The 25,042-nt window shown below is 47.8% G+C and overlaps 1 protein-coding gene across 2 annotated transcripts in view; it reads left to right on the top strand.

Moving 5' to 3' along the window:
* ZRANB3 (zinc finger RANBP2-type containing 3) overlaps nt 1–25,042 on the top strand; it is a 104,561-nt gene that overhangs the window by 29,087 nt on the left and 50,432 nt on the right. For both annotated transcript variants that reach the window (XM_068120953.2, XM_068120954.2), the window contains exons 5-6: nt 630–715; nt 11,306–11,480. In XM_068120953.2, the coding sequence (XP_067977054.2) occupies nt 630–715; nt 11,306–11,480 (261 nt within the window). The remainder of the gene's footprint in view (nt 1–629; nt 716–11,305; nt 11,481–25,042) is intronic.

Below are 25,042 nucleotides of genomic sequence, written 5' to 3' on the forward strand. Positions count from 1 at the left end.
TTTCATTCGCGGCAGTAAAAGTTTAACACCGATTCCGTTTGTTGTTTGTGTGTCACAATAACTTTTGCCTTTGAGTATATTATTTTTAATATTTTTTTTTATTAGCAAATATAACATTGCTGATTTAAGGATAATTTAGAGGTTCCTATCCAAATCTTATTGATATTATTTTTACATCTATTTGCTATATGGCACAGTGGTGCACTCTGCAGTGGGATTTGGTATTTTTCTCTGTCATCGCCTCGCAACAATTTGAGATTGCATAAAGTGTGTGGCACGCTTCATTTTAATTTTAACTGAGCAATGAGCGGGTATATAATTACAGTGAAACCTCGCTGTCTGCTTGCTTCTTCACCGTGATTTGGTTCTGGGCCTTGTTTATTTTTTTAAATTTTTTTGATGAAGTGTTAATGCTCGAAATATCGGCTTCCCACGGCGGTTAGCATACCTCGATCAATGTTCTGATGGTTTCACTCCCACTTTGACATTTTGATTGCAACTTGAAAACAGCTCAAAGTTTTTCAAATTGCAACTCAATTTGAGAAACCTGGGGAGACATTATCATACCTTTCCATTCTTCTTTATTGTTCGTGCTCTCCTTCCTTACTTATTGTCTTTTAATTTGTCAGCTATTCATGCAGGTCGATGCTATGTACCCCAGTCTATTCGGAACTTGGTTCGAGTATTCCAAGCGATACTGCAATGGCCATATGCGGTGAGTGTCACACGTGTTTTGGATTCCACGCACTTGTGCTTTTTATTTCTTTTTGCTATTATTGTTATTACCCTCGCCAGAGGAGACGGTATTGCATTTGAGGCTGTTTGTTTGTTACTTGGCAAAAATTTTAACGTGTGTGTGTGTGTGTGTGTGTGTGTGTGTGTGTGTGTGTGTGTGTGTGTGTGTGTGTGTGTGTGTGTGTGTGTGTGTGTGTGTGTGTGTGTGTGTGTGTGTGTGTGTGTGTGTGTGTGTTTGTGTTTGTGTTTGTGTTTGTGTGTGTGTGTTTGTGTTTGTGTGTGTGTTTGTGTGTGTTTTTTTTTTTTTTGTCTGTCCGATCACTTATAGTTGGCGACAGGTCACAATTGTAAACCGATATTCATGAAACTTCACCAAATTGCGGAGTTCGTGGTCTGCCAAAATCCTATTTATTTTTGAGGTCAAAAGGTCTGCTTGTCCATAGACCAAAGGTCTTCCACTCTTTTCAAATTTTTTCAAATCCTCAATTTTTATCTGATTGACTTGAAATTTGAATAGGATTTACATATCAGCTAAATTAATTCAACCACCAACTATTTTGGAGATCAACATAGGCCACAAGGTCAACATAGGCCAAAGGTCAAACACTTTTTCAGATTTCTAAAATCCTCAATTTTCATCTAATTGACTTGAAATTGGAAGAGGATTTTCATATCAGCTGACTTAATTCAACCACCAACTATTTTTGAGGTCAACATAGGCCAAATTTCTAAAATTGTCAATTTTCATCAGATCAACTTAAAATTTGAAGGCGATTTGCTTATCAGGTCACACCATTCAACCACAAATTATTTGTGAGGTCAAATGGATGCTATACTGAGTGCCATTCAACTCTGTTCTCTTTTGCCAAGTGTCGCTCTGAGTGATTTTTTCATCGGTCTGTTTGTTTGTTTCTGTTTGTCCGCACAGAATAAATATGATTTTCTCTGCAACCATCGGTCTGATTGACAGGAAATTTTCACCATACGTGCACATCCTTCTTTAGAAAATTTTAATGATAATTATGACGTCATAGGTCACGTGGTATGGGCGCCAGCAAGGCTCTTACCTGCACTGAGCGTCCTCGAACCACGATAATCAATTCAAACCGATACGGAATTAAAATGCAACAATAAAATGTGTTTCATAAAATAATGCCAGGGAATAAGAAATGCACGGTAAACTAAAATCCTAAATCGAGGGACTCTCCATACGGACTCGTAAAACAACACAAGGGGAAACATAACTGGAAAATAATAATTGCGTATGGTGCAATGTCAGCCGGTACTCAGCTCTGGTCCCCTTGACCGTCCACTGCCATCGAAGGTCCCGCTGTCCCTGCGCAGGAAAACACACGCCCCGGCGTGAGGTCCGTCCACCGCCAGCCGCTGAGCGCGAAGCGAGCAAGCCGAGCTCCGTCCGCTCCACACAGCACCACGGTCCACGCAAGAGCGCAATGTGTGACTGCACACCAACAATGTCCCAATGCAAGAGCAGGAAAATGCCACTGTTCTTTCAATAGCCCGGACCAAGAAGAAGGATGCGAAATGTGACTGTCTTTCATTAGCTCAGGACACAAAGAGAAAGAAAATGTCGGGACACATTTCTATTGTTCCCTGGTCTCGCACGTCATCCGATGACGTCCGCGCATGCTCCAATCAGCGGCCTCCATCACATCGCTATGTGGCCTCATGGCCACTTGCCGGCCTTTGTCATGACCCAGTCGGTATCATTGGTGGTGCTCGAATGTCCGAATCCTGTCACTTTATCTGGTGTTATTCATAATGGTGTCGATTGCGTGTGTGTGTTGCTGTGTGTGTGTTGCTGTGTGTGTGTGTTGCTGTGTGTGTGTGTTGCTGTGTCATAAGGAACAAAGGAAAAGGTCACAGAGGTGATTTACATACAGGGGGTTTACCCTTAACCCCTACCTAATTAACATAACCCCACCCCTCGCCATGGGGACAAAGATTTGACCTTGCGCAACATCCGGTCTAACAGATCCATACTTAGGTTTCTTAGGAGGTTTTAGGAGGTTTTAGGAGGTCTTAGGAGGTTTAGGTCTTAGGAGGTTTCTTCTTCTTCATCCCGACATTCGGAGCAGACTACCTAGACAATTCTACCTGGCCCTAAGGTATTTCATTGCCTACCCCCTCACAAACGTAACAGTATGTACGGTATAATTAGAATCTGAAAACTATAAAACCACACAAAACAAGTCCTGGCCATCTTTGATTGCTCGTTATAGTTATTATATCTCTGCCTCATGAGGCTGCTTATACTTTTGAAGACTGATATTTTTTTTTGTCCCTCTTGTCCTGTCAATATTGTCTGCCTCACACTTTTTAAATGCTTGGATTGCTTTAGATCTCTCACATGTAAATTACCTCTGCCAAAGTTCTTGGAAACAGTCATTGGGACCAACAAAAAAAACTTTATACTTTATGGGGGAACCTTTAAGGCAATAACAAGTGGTATTTCATTATCTGAGAGCAGATTTGTCCTATTTACAGGATACATGGTGCTTCAATTCCTGATATACCATACTCTGTGTTAGAGCGTTGGTTCTGCGAAAGTTATGGCAGGAATTTTCAATTTGCCCAGAAGGACATCGTGGCATCTTTAATGCCCACCAATAGACGAGACGCCTGTTTCACGTTCATCCGAGGGACGGTACACACTACCTGTGCATCACCTTGATGACAGTTTATAGCTGGGTTGGGATTCAAACCTAGGTGAGATGGCTTGGAGGCAACGGCGGTGTGCGTACAGCTCTGCCATCCCACCAGAGTGCTTGAATCGTCACACTAAAAAACAAATTCCATTGCTGACTTAAGAGTGTATTTGTATTTTACTTGTTCATTTACCTATTAAATTGAACACGCTCTGATTGAAATCTTACTATAATTCACCAAATGTCCGTCCGTCCGTTCGAAGGTACCGCAAAAACGGCTCAACCGATTGCAACGGTATTTTGGGTGGGTATTCCTGGGACCCCTGGGAGTAAAATAGGCTATATTGTTTTTCCAAGTTTTCCAGTTTTTCCAAACAGGATGGAATAATATTTACCGATATGAACAGTGATGTGGCTTTTGTTGAAATTCGACAAATACTGTTTATTCTACGTACCAGGAGAGAGTAGATCGACTCCTGACGAACTCTTCCTATATAAACGTGCGGCTCCGAAGTAACATGGCAGCGTGTGCAAAGCGACTGAGAAACAGGTGTAGCGGCCGCTTCCGTTTTGCAGAATTCAATCTTTTTTCAAAATGGGCACCATGTACTGTTTAGATTTTGATGAGTTGCGTGTGATATGGTTCAACGGATGTTTATATGAATCGTTTAAAATAAAAAAGCCTTCAATTTCTGATATTTTGCCTTTTCATTTGGGCTTCCCAATTGAAGCCCCGCCCATAGGGCGGGTACCTTTGCTAGTAGTTATAATGGTGTAAATCATCAAAAAGAGAGGAATTATTTTTTATTTGCTCTTTGTTGATGTGATTTTAGGCATAATGATACTGGAGACTGCAATATATACTTTTAAATTTATAAGCAGGAACTATACAGGCAGATCAATTTACAGAGACCCTCCGTTACTTCAAATGCAACATGGAACCACAGCTGACTCTGCTAATAAGAAGGCCGAATGCCTCATATCTGTGTTTGCTTCGAAATATTGTGTCATTAACCTCTCTGTCTCTGTCTCTGTCTCTCTCTTCTCTCTCTCTTCTCTCTCTCTTCTCTCTCTCTCTCTCTTCTGTCTCTCTCTCTCTGTCTCTCTCTCTCTGTCTATTTCTCTGTCTGTGTCTCTGTCTCTCTCTCTGTCTCTCTCTCTGTCTCTCTCTCTGTCTCTCTCTCTGTCTCTCTCTCTGTCTCTCTCTCTGTCTCTCTCTCTGTCTCTCTCTCTGTCTCTCTCTCTGTCTCTCTCTCTCTGTCTCTGTCTGTCTCTGTCGTCTCTGTCTCTGTCGTCTCTGTCGTCTCTGTCTCTGTCTCTGTCCCTGTCCCTGTCCCTGTCCCTGTACCAATCCTCAGTCATGCCAAACTGCTCGTGAATTCTGTCTTTCATAACTGAGAAGATGGAAAAGCTTCTGACATCCCTCGACTCTGACTCTGCACCTGGACTGGACAGCATCAGCTCACACGTCCTAAACAGAAAGGGCTTGGGGGGAGGAGGCATGGGATGGTTTGGGGGGGGGGGGGGGGGAAATAAAACACATGGACACTACTAGAACTTCCAGGAAAGAAAAAGAATTTGGGATTAAAAAAAAGCAAGTGGATCTGTGGTGAAGTACCGTGGGTAGAAGAGATCAGGTTTTTGGATGGGGGAAGACAAGAGATGGTGGTGAACAGCTGTTTTAAAGACCTGGAGGGAGGAGTGGGATTGAAGAGAGTGAGGGAGTTTGTTCCAGAGGTGGGAGAAAAGAGGAATGAAGGAGTGAAGGTGAGCAGAGAGTCTTGTTTTTGGCAATTTCACCAGAAGAGGGTTGCAGGCAGATCTTGTGCGACCTGCAGGAATATTTGGGGGACAGAGCCCAGAGAGAGCTGGGGGAGCTAGGCCAGATAGGAGTCGGTAGAAGACAGAAAGACCACCTACCTGCCTGCGGTGAGTGAGTGAAAGGCCCTCGGAGTTAGCTTCATCGTGGGAGATTCCAATGATTCTGAAAGCTTTGGTTTCAACAGCGTGAAGACGAGCTAGGTGTGAGGCAGGAGCACCAGCCCAGAGGGGAGAACAGTATTCCATTGAGCTGCGGATGAAAGCCTTGTATGTGGTGAGGAGGTCAGGTGTGCCAAGGATGGACGTCGCACGACGGAGGATGCCCAGTTGGCGACTGGCTCCGGCGACTGGCTGCTGCTCTTGCACGCTGCCATTTTTACCCTGTCTTTTAACCTCTAGCATCTTTCATCTGTTGAGAAATCAGCCAACACCACAGTAGTAAGGTGCAAAATTTTTGCAACATAAAAAGGTGCAAAAATGGATCCCCTATGCTGCAGGCCAATTAGCTTATTTCCAATCATTAGTAAGGTCATGGAATCAATCATCTCAGTTGATATCACTCCCACTTCCGGGTTCGGTTGCGAGAGGACGCTGGCGTTGCATATTCGCCGCTTCTCCGACTGGATGGATGTACAGGGTCTGCTTCTACTTTTCTGACCTGACATCTCACACCTGTCCTGCCTTTTCACACCCGCACGTGCCGCGTGTTCTCCGGCTGGATAACGGAATCTGCTTTTGATGGTACGGAATACGGAATCGAAAGGCCCGCTCCCGTTGTTTGTGGCCGTGGCCTTGTTTGCCGGTGGCCTTGTGGTCTTGGTGGCCTTGTGGCCTTGTTTGCCGCTGTGGTCTTGATTAGCGGCTGCAGTCGTTTGCCGCTGCGTTTGCCGCTGCGTTTGCCGCTTTGCCTCCTCGACCTTGGCCTCGTACTCGTCCCTTCGCTCCTGCCTGGCATGGCTCTGAAGTACTCCGCCGCAAGGCTTCTTCTGCTCAATACCCGCTCCACCCCATCATGCATCTCTGCCATCAAATCAAATGGACTCCTCCGACGACCCAGGTACATTCACCGTGGCTCCGGTCGCAAGTTTGTTTATTTGCAATCAGGTCACTCCATCCCCGTCCTCTGGTCGGCTCAGCGCACTCTCACTCTTCGTCCCAGCGCACCTGGTCACAGCAACCCACACGATCGCACCTCTTGCCTACGAACCCTGGCTAAATCACCTGAATTCATCCCTGCTGTTCAAAACAACATCAAGCTCACCCTGTTCAACACCCGGTCCCTCAACAATAAATGCCTCATCCTGAACGAATACATCCTGGATAACAAACTGGACTTTCTCTGTCTCACCGAAATCTGGCAACAACCTCTGGACTACTACACACTCAACCTCACCACACCCAATGGATATTCCTACGTCAATAAACCACGCTCGGAGGGCCGAGGTGGTGGAATTGCCGTTATCCACCGTCAAGACATCAAGACCAACCTCATCTCCATCTCATCTGCTCCATCATTTGAACACCTGGCTTTAAAACTCTCTGGTCACACGCAGTCAGTCATGGCTGTCGTCTACCGCCCTCCCAAACCACACCCATCATTCCTGTCTGACTTCTCCTACTTTCTGACCCAGCTATGTTCCCTCTCCCCCTCAATCCTCCTCCTTGGTGATTTCAATATCCACATGGACTCCACTGACTCCACAATAACCACTGACTTCACTGATTTACTCACCTGCTTTAACCTCACTCAACATGTCGACTTTCCTACCCATATCCGTGGTCACATTTTGGACCTTGTCTGCTCCACTGGATTAAATTTGCACCATCTCTATGGCTCCGACCTCACCCTCTCTGACCACTTAGCCATCACTCTGACCATCAACATCCCCGCCCCAACACCAAGGCATTATCGCACAATCAACTTCCGTAAGCTAAACGCTCTTTCACCTACCTCATTCTCATCCACCCTCTCTGAAAAAATGTCCACTTCTCCCTTCATTGACCTCCACACCCCTTCCGACCTCACTGACTACTACAACCACACTCTCTCCTCCTGCCTTGACCAGCTTGCGCCTGTAAAAACCAAAACAGTTTCTTTCACCCATTCTGCTCCCTGGTTTACCCCTGAACTCCACCTGATGAAAACTCGTGCTCGCCAACTTGAAAGACTCCGCAATAAAACGGGTCTCACAGTTCACTCCCAAGCCTACAAGGACCACATACAACACTACAAAGATGCCCTCTCCCGCGCCCGCTCTGCCTACTACTCTCAAATTATCCACTCTGGCTCCGGAAACCCAAAAGCACTCTTCTCGACAATAAACAAACTCCTCCGCCCCCTGAACACCACCACCCAGTCATTCACAGTAGACAACTGCATCTCCTTCCTCTCTTTCTTCCAACGCAAAATTGACAACATCTACAACAGCTTGACCACCGCCGCACCCGCTCCCCCTCCAACCACCTGCCCCCCCTTGTCCTGCCATCCCCTGTCTCGGTTCTCCCCAATCTCTCCTACTGACCTCTCTGAACTCCTCATAGGAATGAAAACTGCCACCTGCACTCTTGACCCCATCCCCTCCAGCTTTGTCAAAGCCTCCCTCCCTGCTCTCTCTCCACTTATCATTGCAACAATAAACTCCTCCCTGTCTACAGGCATCGTCCCACCTTCCCTCAAAATTGCTGCTGTTACCCCCATTCTAAAAAAACCTGGTCTAAACCCTGACACCCTAAACAACTTCAGACCCATCTCCAACCTACCCTTTCTGTCAAAAGTTTTGGAACGCGCTGTAGCCACTCAACTCAAACATCATCTCTCTGCCAATAACTTGTATGAAACATTCCAATCCGGATTCCGCTCCAACCACAGTACTGAAACTGCTCTCCTCAAAATCACCAACGACCTTCTCCTCTCCTCTGACGCTGGCAACCTCAACATTCTCGTCCTCCTCGACCTCAGCGCTGCCTTTGACACCATCGATCACACTATCCTCCTCACCCGACTTGAATCCACCTTTAACGTCACCGGCACTGCCCTCTCTTGGATTAAATCATACCTCTCTGACAGATGCCAGTTCATCTCCATCAATAACTGCAAATCCCCCACTGCTCCCCTCCCCCAAGGTGTCCCCCAAGGTTCAGTTCTTGGCCCCCTCCTCTTCATCCTTTACCTGTCCCCGCTCGGTCACTTAATCCGCCGTCATGGTCTCCAATTCCACTGCTTCGCCGATGACATCCAGCTTTTCATCTCCACCAAGTCCGTCTCCACCGACACCCACTCTATCCTGACAAACTGCATCACTGAAATAAAATCCTGGCTTCAAATCAACTTCCTCAAGCTTAACTGTGATAAATCTGAAATAATCATCATTGGCCCAAAAACGCTCACAAAATCCACCCATAACTTTGCCCTCAACATCGACGGTATCCCAGTATCCACCTCCCCTCACATCCGGAATCTTGGCGTCATCTTTGACCAAACCCTTTCCTTCGACAAATACACTAAACAGATCACAAAGTCAGCCTTCTTTCACCTGAAAAACATTGCCCGTCTCCGCTCATCCCTCTCCTCCACGGCTGCAGAAACCCTCATCCACGCCTTCATCACCTCCCGTCTGGACTACTGCAATAGCCTCCTCTATGGTTCACCCTCAAAAATCACCAATAAACTCCAATACATTCAGAACTCCGCTGCCCGTCTACTCACTCATTCCCGGACCCGTGACCACATCACCCCCGTCCTTTACAAGCTTCACTGGCTCCCCATCCCCCAGAGAATCCAGTACAAAATCCTCCTCCTGACATACAAAGCCCTCCATAACCTGGCCCCATCCTACCTGGCTGACCTCCTCTCCAGACACACTCCCACCCGCAACCTCCGCTCTGCTGGTACCAACCTCCTGACCCCCTCCATCCGGACCAAATTCAGATCCTGGGGGGACAGGGCCTTCTCCATCGCTGCTCCCACCCTCTGGAACTCACTACCTCACACCATCAGAGACTCCTCCTCACTCACCACATTCAAAACATCACTAAAGACCCACCTGTTCAACGCTGCATTCAACATTCAACCCACAGCATTTAACCCCTGACTATCTCTTCTCCTTCTCCCTCCTTTTGCTTTAAATATTTCCCTATTGATTCTTGTCTTGTCTTTTTGATTCTTGTCTTATATATATGCCGTATATCGCTGCTGTTTGTTTTCTTGATTCTTGTCTTTTTGCAATTGTTGTTTTCATGTATTGTTATGCATTATGTTTTCCACTCTGTCAAAGCGCCTTTGGGCTTCTGGAAAAGCGCTATACAAAATAAATGAATTATTATTATTATTATATGAAATCCTTCCATTTTCTCCATCAACCTCATTTCAGACCATGTCAATCTACCTTAGAAATGCTGCTTGAATGGCCACCAACAGTTAATGAACAGGAGGTAATGAATTGGAATTCTACCTTTGACATGCATGCCTTAGACATGTAGAAACACTCCCAACAATGGATGGAGGCCAGCCATGTCAGACATGAGTTCAGGGCCGTTCCCTGGACATATTTCGAGCTTTCAATACGGTCTTGCATCCTGCCTTGCTCTCCAAACTGTCCACCTATAGAATCCAAGGCCATCTCAACTCTTGAATTCCAAACTTCCTCCACTCTCATAGCAAACGTGTGACTCAACGGAACCCTTTCTTCCCCTATTCCTGTCAAGGCTGGAGTACACCAAGGCAATGTTCTAGGCCCCATCAGATTCCTAATCTTCATCAATTATCTCATGCCCTCTGGAAAATCCTCCTCATCTCTTTGCTGATCCTTATGGTTAGGGCGACAGGCTTGGGATCCTACGGCCCTGAGTTTGAATCCCGTTCAGCTGTTGAATTAATACCATTCCCGTCTGTGGAATCAACTTACACATTCTCTTCAATCCCATTCATCCCTCCAGGTCTTCAAGACAGCTGTTTACCACCATTTCAAGGCATCCCACATCCTAAACCATGATATTTTCTTTGCCTGTTAAACAACCCCCCACCACTCCCAAAATTTATTATGTGTCCATCTTGTTCATCTTGAACCCTTGCGTTCTCACCTAGCCCTCATTATTACCTGCGTCCCTTGTTTGTCCATCTCCGTCTACTTTCTCCCTCCACCCTGCTGTTGGCGTTTCCCCTTTTTCCTGCTGTTATCTTTGTTATGTTGTGTGCTGATTCTGTTCTGTGTCCTGTCTCTTCCACGACCCGTGACCATATATTTAAAATATAGGCGCAATACCCCTGGGTGCTCACCTTGTCGAATAAAGCAGCATACCACAATGATTAAAGGTGTTTTAAACAGAATCATGGTATTTTAAACCAATTTCAATGGTTGCTCGAAGACGGGGCAACATCCAAAAAATCGTTCCATATTTCCTGTGTTCCCCAATGTTGATTGCATATCCAAAGTTCCATTGAAAGGTGCTTAAACGTGTCCCTGTAGTTTCATTTGTCAGTATATGACCTTTTGCCCACACCCCATAGTGTGGGGCCCAAATTGCATTGCTCTTGCACCTTCTTGCCATGTGATGATCATAACTACCAAGTTTGGTAAGTTTCTGCCCTACCGTTTAGGAGGAGGTGACGGACCGACAAAGACGGAGTTGATTCCAATTTTTTTTTTTTTTGCAACATGCGTGGGGATACTGCTTATTGTTTCAATGGAAATTAATATTCATTCATTCTATTAGTCCTAAGCCTGGTGTTGACTTAACTGTTAAAGTGGCCGACTGAAGATCTTAGGGTCTTGAGTTTGAGCCTCTGTGGTGCCATTAAATACAAACAGGTGGGTTGACTCAGCCTGCCATGTTTGCGAGGTCGGCAAAATGTGTACCAGCTTACAGTAAATAGGGGGCACTGCATCAGCAGCACAGCTGTGCTCCCAGCAATGATGCAACCAGCATCAGATTGGTGTTTTTGTTTGCCCAAGATTGCCATGTATAAATAAAATAGCGAACAGCTTTTTGTTTGGTCATAATTTCCTTTGACAGGATGGTGTATTTTAAGCTGAGTGCGGTTAAAAAAAGCTTTCAATGACAGTACCACATTTCTGGCTCAGGTTTTTTGGGTCAAGGAAAAAGCAATGGGATTGCAACGGCGCTTCCAACCTAGCAGAGCTTCACGAGCGCCTGAACACTATTATGATCCGGAGGCTGAAAAAGGATGTGTTGACACAACTGCCACCAAAGATACGCCAGCGTATTCTTTTCGATGTGCCGAAGGAATCCTCAAAGGTGCAACTATTCCCTTTGCTGTTCACCTCACCATTTATTTTAACACCTCTGGCAGGTGTTTTGTTTTGACGATTGTTAAGCTTCAGTTTGTTTTTTTACCATCTACTGTAGTCTCTCGTTAAGGTGATTAAATTAATTTTCTCGTTTCCTCGATTTTGCTTTGTGTTCTTTCATACATTATTTTCTGAATGACGGGTCTTCTCAACAAGAATGTCCTGTCAAGGAACTTTTCCCACTTACAAAAAACCCGGGATGATTACGCGAGACATTTATTTTAAGATACAGTATATATATGTACAGGGTGTTTTAAAAAAAGTGGACTATTTGATAGTTAGGTCCAAAACTTCAATTCCGTGACCATTTTCTGGCTAGAAAGGTTTGACGATTGATTTGACTTCTATTGACATTTTATAACAAAAATAGCCTCTATGTCCCTCCCAAAAATCCCGGCATTTTTCGCCAGAGGCCCGAATCCAAGATGACCGCCGGCACTATCTTGAAAAATTACGTTTTGAACCAGAACACCTAGAATCACGTACAAAGACACTTTTTTGGGTAATTTGACCACGAGGATTCCGAATCTGACATTAGTTTGACGTTATGACATTATTTGGACCCAGAAATCCAAGATGGCCACTATCCAGTCGAGCGAAAATGCAACTTTTGTACTTAAACATGTTAAAGAAACTACCTCCATAAGGATATCTTGCAGTAAAGTAATTGATGATTGCATGACAAGTAAACTCATTACACTTCAAAATAAGCTATTTTTAATAGCTGTGACTTGAACAGTTTTCAAATGAAGTAATTAATCAATATGACCTTTAATTATATGATTAGTCCGAATCAGAGCATTCTGCTTCACTAGAATCTGAATCATCAGATTCCGATGAATCTCCCCGCCTTTGTACATCATCATCTCGCTCCTCATTCCCCTTCTGGCTCTCATCTTCCTCACTCTCTTCAGCTGGCCCTGGTGCAGGTAGATGTGTCGGGAGAGCAGGTTGCGTGTGGCGGACAGGGCGACAGCGACCACCCACCAGCTCCCAGCCATGTCCGAGTGGCGAGGGGTGGTGTTTCTTGGAGGGATGACGCACAAGATATGCCAAGTAGTTTGCTCGGAGGCAGTGTTGGCGTAGGCTGTCTGCATCTGGAGGGAGACGGATAAATGATTTGTTTTTCAGTGTCTTCCACTTTGCTGCACGGGCCTCAGCCATGGTGCTACTCTTTTCGTCGCCATAGATGACATGTCGTGTGAACTGGAAGAGCTCCTCTAGCACCTCCTCCTCAAGGTCAAGGCTATCTCCACACAGCGAGAGCTGCCGTCGAGCCACAGGGTTCTTCGCCACCCGGTCATACACCAACTTCTTACCCTTGCCATAGAAGCCTGAGTTGGCATCACAGCCTGTCATACAGTGCAGCTGCACAATACAGTCTGCCATCTCGTCATTAACCAGGCCATGACATAAGATAGTCTCCTTCTTCCTCTTGATACAGAGCTTTCCGGGCAGCTGCTGCGAGATGACTGCTGCCGCGACATAGGCATCGGTATCAGCGGTATCAATGACAACAGGGCCACTGCAGCCTGATTCACGCAGAACTGCGTAAGCAGAAAAGAGGACAGTATCAGCCTCAGACTGGTCAAAGCTGTAGTTCTCCATTGGTTGCTGGGTTGACAAATTGGTGCAGTGGGAGCCAACAGAGTAGACAATCTCTGCATCAACACTCTCTGCAAGGTCTGTCAGGTAGGTGCATATCAGCTTTTGCATCCGCCCCTTGTTGCTGACGCTACATAGAAGTGTTTTGAATGCTTGGGCAGAAGGGAAGGGGTCATTCAATTTCATGTAGGTGTTGGGTATATGTGCCTTACCCTGTACCCGCAGGTCTCGCTCGTCATCTTTAGTAGAGTATGGTGTGTCATATGGGTTATTCACACAGAAGATACGTTCAGCATCACCATGGCGGGCAAGGATGATGGAAGACACCTTGTGGACATAGTCTGACCACTTGTATGGGGTGCCATGTTGCGTCTGTCGATCCTCTGCTGATGGAGTTGCCATCCTCCAAATCATGCCCATGTCGATGAGAGCGGTGTAGGGTTCCTGCAGATCTACAGATTGCAGAGAGAGTTTCTGGATGAGCTTACTCTTCTGTGTCTTCCTGTATGTTCCGTTGGAGTTGAATAAAGCCACACACTCCTCAACAACACGATGTTCCAGCTACTCAGTGAGGTCCACAAGATGACTGACCTCAACCAGGTAGATCACTGCCTTGTTTTTTCATGTATCAGCCCTTCTACACTTGATCGCAGCCGCTTGGCAGGTGGAGAAGCAGCCGGGGGGAAAGCCTCAGACATGGACGAAGACTGAGATTGGCATTCCTTGACTTCTCGTTTTTTCTGTCTTGTCTTGGCCTGCTCCAGTTTATTAGCATTCCATAAGGTCAGCCTACATGATTTATGGACACATTGTCTGCCGGGACCATTATCCCAATTGACTGTTGCATAAACGTCTCCGAACTTGTCAAGACCGCTCCATAACAGGGCTTTTTTCTTGAGATTTTCCCAACTCTCAACGGAGGTAACGACATCAGTGGCTTCATTGCAAAGCCCACCACACTGGAGGACACACGGAACGGTGGACATTCTCTTGACAGCTATCTTCTGAATACTGCGCTTCTCAGTGCCGTCTCATTCGCTCGTATACTCCCTGGAAAGACAGAAATAAGTATATGACATTACACACACAGACAAATAAAAAACAAGAAAATAGCAATTCACTAATCAGGACCTCAATTCCATGGCCAGAATAGATTTAGCCAAAATAATGTGTTAATTCATGATCATATGTTCTCCCATTTAAAAGTTGCATTTTTGCTCTACTGGATGGTGGCCATCTTGGATTTCTGGGTCAAAATAATGTCATAACGTCAAACTAATGTCAGATTCGGAATCCTCGTGGTCAAATTACCCAAAAAAGTGTCTTTGTACGTGATTCTAGGTGTTCTGGTTCAAAACTTAATTTTTCAAGATAGTGCCGGTGGTCATCTTGGATTCGGGCCTCTGGCGAAAAATGCCGGGATTTTTGGGAGGGACATAGAGGCTATTTTTGTTATAAAATGTCAATAGAAGTCAAATCAATCGTCAAACCTTACTAGCCAGAAAATGGTCACGGAATTGAAGTTTTGGACCTAACTATGAGCAGCCTGATATATATTCGGTCGCTTCTAATGTTATACCCTTCTCTGTTGTAGGTTATGGTGGTGGTGGTGTACCATTTCTAACAAATAGTCAGTAGGACCCTACGTCACCTATGTTGTTCACAGTGGAACAAAAAGTGAAAATCATGACTGTGGTTTGAGACAAAATCCTACGTGCAGGTGTGCCGACGATATTGTCAGTATTACAATGTTCTCACCCATAATGGACCTTCCAATGGGAGCATTCAGCAGTTTGTGAAGCACTTACATGCACATGGAAGTGCGAAAAATCAAAACAAAGGCAACATTGACCGCCCACCAAGTATTTCCAAGGACCAAGGGAACATTGATCTTGTGAAAGATTCTGCTATTCAAAGTCCTAAGAAATCCCACCGTTGGCGTTCCCGAGAACTGGCAATCTCAGCCTTATCTGTTTGGTGCAGTCTCACTTCTGCACTCAAGATCTATGCCTACATCATATCTGTAAGGCATAAACCAACTCTGAATGACATGGCAAGACGAGTAACAATGTGTAATTGGTTCAGTGACTGAATGGAAAGGTACCCAAATTGGATCAACTCCTTGTGGTTTAGTGATGGAGCAAACGTCCATTGGAATGGGGCTATCAACAATCACAACAACATCATCTGGGGTGCAGAGCGTCCTGAGGAGGTGACAGTTGTCTCAAGGACCTCAAGTCCACTTGCTTCTGTGCATTGAATGCCAGATAGGGTATGCTGGGACCGTATTGGTTCGAGGACGCCAATGGTAAGACAGTGACGGTCAACGGTGAGCGGTACCACAAAGTCTTGCTCTGATTCTACACTGATCTCGCTCAACTACTATCTCCAAACTTACTCAGACTTGCATGGTTCATTCAGGATGGTGCCCCACCACGCACTGCAGGTGAAACCATCGACTTGCTCCAGTAGCTGTTTGGAAATTGTGTCATAAACCTGGGCACAGCGCATGTGGGTGCCCCACAGCCCAGATTTTTTAATCCATTGGATTTTTTTTTTTGGGCGTGCCGCCAAAGGTCAAGTTTACACCAACGAACATCGAACCCTGGCTGTCCTGAAGCAGGAGGTGTTGGACTACCATCAGGGTACCACTCCAGCCACTTGCAGACTCATTGTGAAGAATTTCGGCGTCAGGATCGAAGCCTCTTTAACAGAGGCGGAGCACACATTGAAAATATCAATTACAAGCGGGACGAGTGATTTGAAAATAGCATGGTGTATGCTTTCCATCAATGCATCACTGAACTTGTTACCCTTTTGTAATTTTTTCTTCAATAAAACGTTCAAATGGTCAACTCTTGTTTTGGAATGCCATATATATATATATATATATATATATATATATATATATATATATATATATATATATATATATATATATATATATATATATATATATATATTGTTACAGACGCGGTTTTGGATGTTAGTTTACCGAGCGGTTTGGTATGACCGCGTCTGCACAGTTTACCCGATTATACTCAAACGTTGGCCAAATCGCGCTATGCTAAATCAATTAAGGAAAGGACACAACGGCTGGGCTAAATGACACGACACCAGGGGTACAGTTCTCAAGACCTCCGGAGGAGGATATAATATTTGTATGCAGAACGTTTTAGATTACACCGACAAGAGGTACAGCATAGAAAGGTGGGCACTTAAATACGGTCTTATCTTAGCCCCGACAGACCACAGATAAACGGGACAAGACTGACTCACACAGGGATTGATGGCAAGGAGGGGCAGAATCGATGGCTCAAGGTGCACCTTGGCTCAGGGGCAGAATCGACCCGGTCCGGTCCAGATATGCGGGGAGGTATCGTCGCGCTGGAGGTGGCGTCTGTTTCTCCTCAAGCTGGGGGCGCATCTTACGTCACCTCCGGTAAGTGGCTGCGTATATCCAGCGGGGAGTGACACGCCCTCGGCTCGTTAGCTCCGCCCAGATGGAATCGGCCCGCCGCTTCTTATTGGGTGCGGGGGGGTTACCGGGCTCCGCCCTTGACGAGGAGCTGACAGTCAGCCCCTTCGTGGTAACCCCGTCGGAGCACATGGGCAATGGCGGCCAACCAAGCCGGAGTGAGGACGCCCACTCCCCGCACCGCCGCCGCGCCGCCCCCGCTGTGGTTGTAGTTCCATGAGATGATGGGAGGATGCGGAGATGAGGTTGTGGGGAGGTATTGGGAGGTCCTAAACTCACTACTGGTGCCATACAATCACATTCTGGTGCAACGAAGAGTCAGAATTAATGGAAACGAGTCCTTAACTGACATAGACTAAGAATAACTAGCAAGATGTCCTATAGTTGTCTACGTGAGATGCGGTGAACCTGGGCACGACATTTAATGGGGGAAAAAGGGGAAGGTCGGGGCTACAGAGTGTTGTTTACAGACAATGGGACTAGGGAATGGGGGATTGGGGATAGTTGGGGAGTATTGGGGAAATAGGGGAATATTTACAAGCGGATATGGATGGAGGCCAAATCCCATATCCGCAACAATATATATAATGTTGCGAATATGGAATTTGGCCTCCATATCCGCTTGTAAATATTCCCCTATTTTCTCCGATACTCCCCAACTCTCCCTTACCCCATTCCCTAGTCCCATTGTCTGTAAACAACACCCATTAGAGCCGATCTTCCCCTTCATCCCCCCATTAAATGTCGTGCCCAGGTCCCCCGCACCACACGTAGACAATTATAGGACATCTTGCTAGTTATTCTTAATCTATGTCAGTTAAGGACTTGTTTCCATTAATTATGACTCTTCGTTGCACCAGCATGTGATTATATGGCACCTGTTAGGAAGTTTAGGACCTCCCCATACCTCTCCGCATCTCTTCCCCATGAAGAAGCGCCAACTACAACAACAACAACAAAAGAGGGGGGCGGCGCGGTGACGGCATGGGGAGTGGGCGTCCTCCTTCCGGCTCGGTTAGCCACCATTGACCACGCGCTCCACGGGGTTACCACAAAGGGGCTCCCTGTCGGCCCCTCGTCAAGGGCGGAGCCGGTAACCCCCGCACCCAATGAGAAGCCATGGGCCGATGCCATCTGGGGCGGCGCTAACGAGCCGAGGGCGTGTCACTCCCCGCCGGAGATATACGCGGCCCCGCGCCGAACGTGAAGGAGAGATGCGCCCCGAGCTTGGAAGGAAAAGACGCCACCCTCCCGAGCGCTGAGCGACCTCCCCAGCTTGAGACCAAAGTCGCGACCCACAAGCGCTGTGATACCTTCACGCATCTCTGGACACCACCGTACGTGATTCTGTCCCTGAGCCAGGTGCACCTGAGCCATCGCGACCTGCCTCCCCTTTTTCATCAACCCCCGTGTGAGTCAGCATTTTGTCCCGTGTGTCTGTCGTCTGTCCGGGGATAATATAAGAGTGTGTCTAAGTGCCTGTCTTCCTGTAATATACCTCTAGCCCCTGTAATCTAACCTTTTTCCGTACGAATATACTTGAGAATCGAAACCCTGGTGTCGTATTGTGTCATTATAACCCAGCCGGGTGTCTTCTCTTTCCTATTGAGCCAGCGTAGCGCGATTAGTCAACATTCGGGCACAATCGGGTAACTTGTACGGATACGGCGGCCATCCCGCTCGGCCCACCATACCATCAAAGTCGTATCTGTAACAATTGGTGTGTTGGATGTGTGATTGGATGTGTGAGCAATGATGATGTGAGGTCAATGTGTGTGAGATGATGTGTGATGTGTGATGATGTGTGAGATGATGTGAGGTCAATGTGATTGACATGTGAGGTCAATGTGAGGTCAATGTGAGGTCAATGTGATGATGTGTGAGATGATGTGAGGTCAATTGGATGTGTGAGCAAGGAACGGGCTTCGGGGTGTAAGCATGCAGGTGACACCAATTGTTACAGATACGACTTTGATGGTATGGTGGGCCGAGCGGGATGGCCGCCGTATCCGTACAAGTTACCCGATTGTGCCCGAATGTTGACTAATCGCGCTACGCTGGCTCAATAGGAAAGAGAAGACACCCGGCTGGGTTATAATGACACAATACGACACCAGGGTTTCGATTCTCAAGTATATTCGTACGGAAAAAGGTTAGATTACAGGGGCTAGAGGTATATTACAGGAAGACAGGCACTTAGACACACTCTTATATTATCCCCGGACAGACGACAGACACACGGGACAAAATGCTGACTCACACGGGGGTTGATGAAAAAGGGGAGGCAGGTCGCGATGGCTCAGGTGCACCTGGCTCAGGGACAGAATCACGTACGGTGGTGTCCAGAGATGCGTGAAGGTATCACAGCGCTTGTGGGTCGCGACTTTGGTCTCAAGCTGGGGAGGTCGCTCAGCGCTCGGGAGGGTGGCGTCTTTTCCTTCCAAGCTCGGGGCGCATCTCTCCTTCACGTTCGGCGCGGGGCCGCGTATATCTCCGGCGGGGAGTGACACGCCCTCGGCTCGTTAGCGCCGCCCCAGATGGCATCGGCCCATGGCTTCTCATTGGGTGCGGGGGTTACCGGCTCCGCCCTTGACGAGGGGCCGACAGGGAGCCCCTTTGTGGTAACCCCGTGGAGCGCGTGGTCAATGGTGGCTAACCGAGCCGGAAGGAGGACGCCCACTCCCCATGCCGTCACCGCGCCGCCCCCCTCTTTTGTTGTTGTTGTTGTAGTTGGCGCTTCTTCATGGGGAAGAGATGCGGAGAGGTATGGGGAGGTCCTAAACTTCCTAACAGGTGCCATATAATCACATGCTGGTGCAACGAAGAGTCATAATTAATGGAAACAAGTCCTTAACTGACATAGATTAAGAATAACTAGCAAGATGTCCTATAATTGTCTACGTGTGGTGCGGGGGACCTGGGCACGACATTTAATGGGGGGATGAAGGGGAAGATCGGCTCTAATGGGTGTTGTTTACAGACAATGGGACTAGGGAATGGGGTAAGGGAGAGTTGGGGAGTATCGGAGAAAATAGGGGAATATTTACAAGCGGATATGGAGGCCAAATTCCATATTCGCAACATTGCACCCTTCTCTACCCTCGGGGCGTCCCGACCCGATAAATTTTTACCTACTTTAGTGTGGCACGCAATGTAGTTCCCTCTACTATTAACTCTACCCTGAGTGCGACAGTTTTACAGATATTCACAAATGAGTAAATATGTCCCCCTGCGACGTTGCACCCTTCTCCTCACAGAAACACACCCACAGGATAACCGAATCCGGAAAGAATTCTCAAACTAAACATACAGCCGGTAGGGAGCATTATTTACAAGACTACGCTGCTATTTACACTACGATCCAGGACCTGTTTTTGGAGGAACACATGCAGATGTTATGCATAGAGAGAGCGCGCTTGCCAACATCGATACACCAACCCACGAGTGCTCTGTGGCCGACAGCCTTTAATAACGTGCAGAGCACCCTTTCCCGAGCATCAACAGCACCACCCCACCACCAATCGGTGCAGTCACCATTGTTCATTGGAATAAAAATAACTTCAACAACCCCTAACCCTGCAGGTGTCTCTTGCTCTTCTTGTGGTGCACTTGGTGTTACTTAAAAGTGGTTCACCTGTATGGCATAGGTGCCACGTTGACCCATAGGTCCATCCCCGGGTGGTGCTTGGCCGCAAACGAACTGCGGTCCATCGTGGGTGGCCACAAACATTGCGGTCCATATGGTGTATCGATCCCGGCAGCAAGCAGCGAAAGTGCAGGCCCACAACTGCGTCGCCAGCACCTCTCTCTCCTCTCTCTCTACCCCAAAGCCAGATCCTCGGAGGTGGGAGACAAAAACAAGACAAGTGAGCAAGGTGGTAAGGGCGCAAAAGTGCACGCAATGCAAGGTGATGCACACTGGGGGCACATGGGAACCAGGTGAGACAGGTACGTTCCTACCGTACGCCCCCCCCACCAGGTAACCTACATGGCCCCTCCCTTACCCCTTACTGTATCAACAAAACACAACACTACCCATAAACATCTACTTTACAAATCCACAAACATCCCTACTGTCTTCCCCGTTCCTCCCATATACCAAATTCGTCTTCTCTCCCTCCTAACCAATCAAATTTGCCATTTTCAACTCTCATCAAAATTTGCCATTTCCAACTCAACATCAAAATTTGCCATCACCAATTCATCATCAGTCCCTCCTAGGGAGGGAGAGATGGAATCACCCCAATGTCTCATCCACGTCGTGATGCGTCTCACAAATCCTCACAGCAATCTCATTTCCTGCAACAAACAAAGAAAACACAGGTGTGGAGTCATCATCATCACCACAGGTAAGTGGCTGCGTATGGTGCGACAGGTTCATCAATCCTAACTATCTCCTAAATGACTTTAACAACTTTACACTACCCGGGGTCTCTCTCCGGCCAAACCATTGGCCCTCTTACACTATGGGTTCTAAAAACCAATTCCCATTGGCCAAACTGTGGTGCTCTTCAATTTGGGGTCTCACTCCCCCGATTCATCTCCCGGTGCCCTCGCACAATTTCTGGGCTGCGGCGTGTACCTCTCCCAGTGGGTCTACCCACCTGCACACCTCCACCACTGCAGTTGCCTCCGAGCTTACCTGCTCCTCACCCTAACCTAACTACCTGGGGAAGGCCCTCTGGCTCTCTCCCCACTCCGTGCCCTCTCTGGCACTGGGCTGCCCGATCCACACCCGGGATCCTCAGGCACCCACTCACAACTACCGGCTCCCAGAGCCCACCTGCGGCCTCACCTGGCCGACATCCTCACAGTGGTGGAGTGCCCAACCAACTACACACACTAACAGGCTACACGCCCAGCCATTTCCACAACACTAATGCACCCATTCACAACACCATTCTGCAACCGCACCACAAATGCCAATATCCAACCACAATTTACCTGCACCCTCTACCTAACACTTACACTACCCGCCCCGGGTACTCGTGAAAGGGGTCCACTCTTCCCCCATCCACACCTTCGCACCATGCACACCACTCCGTACCACTCACTCCAACTCTCTCCACACACCGGTACCTGCACACCTGTGCTCTCACACCTGGTGCCACCTGCACCCTTCTCTCCCCAAGCGCATTCGCGCTGATCCACACACTCACTACTCATACACTGCTCCACACACCTGTCCAGTTGCACCCCTGTGCAATCACACCTGTTCAATTCTCACAAACACGGCATCATCTCAGCTAACTACTCCCTTCTAAAACTTGCGCTTCCCAGTCGTCCCTTTTAACTATTGCGCCCCCTCGTCATTATAATCCACACTAATCTACCTGCGTCCCCACTACAGGTATCAGTCACTAACTAATCTTAACGTTACCTAATGTCAATCTTCGCTAGATCCCTATCAATATAACCTAACCCACCCGGGCTAGTTTTCACTGCCATACACCCCATAAACTATTGCTCCTTTGCCCCACCCATGGGAAGGATGGTGGATTTGCCATCCCACCACATCGGGGGTCTCTCACTACCAATTTTGCACATCAAATTTCAACAAATCAAAAATTTGCCAATCATCTGCCAATCACTGTACCATTACCAATCATCACTCTGCCAATCCTCTGCCAATCATCAAATTTTGCTTTTCTCTAATTTTGGGGCCAAAACACTAACCTCATCACCCAGTCGACTCACTAATACCTCTCGGTGCGCCAATCCCTGTCCAAAGCCCGGCTTCGTAAAGCCAAGCAATGGATGCTGGTTGTCTTGTGCCAGCGGCTGGATGCGTCCGGCATTCGGGGCAGGGACGGGGGCTTACCCGGGCCGAGATCCCACGCACCACCTCGGCGTGGAGCCATCCAATGTCCCGATCTCGACCTGCCGGCACGTCTCAACAAAACGTGGTCGCCATAACGACCCTTCCTATCCAGCTGCCCGCTCCACCTAGTGGAGCCTGGACGCGGCCGTTCAAAGCGAGGCCCGGCACGCACCGAGGGCCCGCTTCGGCTAAAAGTCGACCTAACCTTTAACCCGGTTACCGTCGACGCTTCACCTGCAGGCTTACATGCATACGCTACCCCTTTCGTGCTCATACATGCAGCCGTTCCCATTCTCCTCGTACCTTTCCTTACACACCCCGGTACACTCACTCCGCCCATCGACTTGGTCACACACCTGACCACCGAACACTTTGGCACACACTCGTTGGTAGCACACCTCACCAATACACCTCTTCGCGCCCCCTCCTCGGTCACCTCCTCTGTGACAATCACAGGTGTGCCCTCATTCGCACACCCAACCACGTGCCTCACTACCAATTCCAGCGTGCATTCCCACTCACGCTCTACCATTCCAGGTGTGCATCCTTCCATCCCAGGTGTACATCCTCGCTCACCTGTCACAACTAACTCACGCTCCATGTCACTCTCACTACTTTCACCTCCATTCCTGACAGAGCACTCACCCTTACTCTTGACAGCGCACTCTTTCCTCATGCACCTGTCCGTCACACACCTTTCTCGCGCACACTCTCCCGTTACACCCTCTGTAACACTCACCACACCGCGCTTCCATGTGCCCCCTCGCACACGCGTTACGACCGACTCACTCTCGCCAGCACACTCACTCCTTGGCACGCACTTTTTCCTCACACACCCCAGAGTCGGACTTTCTTGCACACCTCCTTTTTCGCACACCAGACCTGTCGCACACTTCACCAACGGCCTTTCACGAACACCCGGATCCAAACCAATCCCCAAGCTTCTTAAATCCCCTGGCGCATCATACGCACGACCATATTGGTCACCACTTACACCGGGTCCTCTTCCTCTTCGCTTCTCCTCCATCACCTGCGAATCCCTCATCCGGTTAATGAGCACATCATCACGATCCAAACACAGACTTTGGACCAATTCTTTTACTTCCTCCTTTATCTCTTTCTTATCCTCTCTCCGTCGCTTCTTAATTTCGCTCACCCCTTCTTCCACTTCTTCTAATTTTTGCTTCATCTCCCTCATCTCTTCGTGCGCCCCTTTAAGTTCTTCCTCTAACTCCACTTTATTTTTTTCTATGTGCTCCCGCACCTCCCGCTCTTTAACCTCCATTACCTCTACCACCTTGTCCATTTTCCTCGTCAGGTCCTCATGTACCGTCTGGCACTCTTTTTTAATTACCCCTACGTCCTTTTTCATCTCCTTCTGTGTCGATTTTAAACCCTCTATTACCGCTGTGTTCTTCTTTACCTGGTCCCCCAACTCCTTTTGTCCCACTGTCAGTTGTTCTACTCCCAGCGTCAACTCCTCTATACCACCTTGCAATTTTACAGTCCCCTTTCTCACCTCTTTCTCCATGCGCTCCTTACAGTGCCTCACCTCCTCGCGCACTCCTCCGACCTCCTCACTCACTCCTCCTCTGATCTCCTCTCCCATCACTTGCATCTCCTGCCCAGATGCCACCCTCATCTGCTCCATTTCCTCCCTGTGAGCATCCAGTTTGGTTTCTACCCCCATTCTGACCCCCTCTATCTGCTGCTCCATTTGTTTAACTTCCCTTTCCGCTTGGTCCCTCATGTCCCTCAATTTGCCTTCCATACTGTTTTCTAACCCCTCTAACCCATTTTTCACTCCCTCTATCTGATTCTCCTGGGCAGCCATTCTATTTTCTACCCCCTCTAACCCCTTTTGCATCCCTTCCATTTGATTCTCTTGAGCGGCCATTCTGTTTTCTACCCCCGTTAACCCATTTTTCACTTCTTTTATCCCGTTGTCTAACCCCTCAAAATTATTGTCTAACTTCTCACTGGTACCCCTCGCTTCGTCCCTCATTACCCCCATTTGGTTTCCCATTACCCCCATTTGGCCCTCCAATCGCTCACCCTGAGCATCCATCCGGCCCTCCAATCGCTCACTATTCTGGGCCATAAGGGCCTTCATTTGTATAAAAAAAAGGCCCCAATCCATCGGGGGCGCTGCCACGGTCGCTGGCGCGGTGATCAGCGAGGCGCCATTTTGCGCGCCCGCTTCTTCGTGCGTGACGGCGCTATTTTGCGAACCTGCCGCCCTCACTGCTTCGCTCTCCTCCTGTCCCTCATTTTGGTCCTGGATCGACCCTACCTCACTCTCCTTTACCGGACCCCAGCCGTCTTGATCCGCCATAGCGCGACTTGCAAAATTCGAGTTTCGTAAAACAAAACAAATTTCGGCCGCTCCAAATTTTGACCAAATTTTTTTTTTTCCTCTATTCGTTTTTTTTTTTTCCTTCAAAATTTGGTCGGGCCTCGAATCCCACTCCTGACACCAATTGTTACAGATACGACTTTGATGGTATGGTGGGCCGAGCGGGATGGCCGCCGTATCCGTACAAGTTACCCGATTGTGCCCGAATGTTGACTAATCGCGCTACGCTGGCTCAATAGGAAAGAGAAG

The sequence above is a fragment of the Myxine glutinosa genome, chromosome 6 (assembly GCF_964187855.1).
Source record: "Myxine glutinosa chromosome 6, kmMyxGlut1.1, whole genome shotgun sequence".
NCBI lineage: Eukaryota > Metazoa > Chordata > Myxini > Myxiniformes > Myxinidae > Myxine > Myxine glutinosa.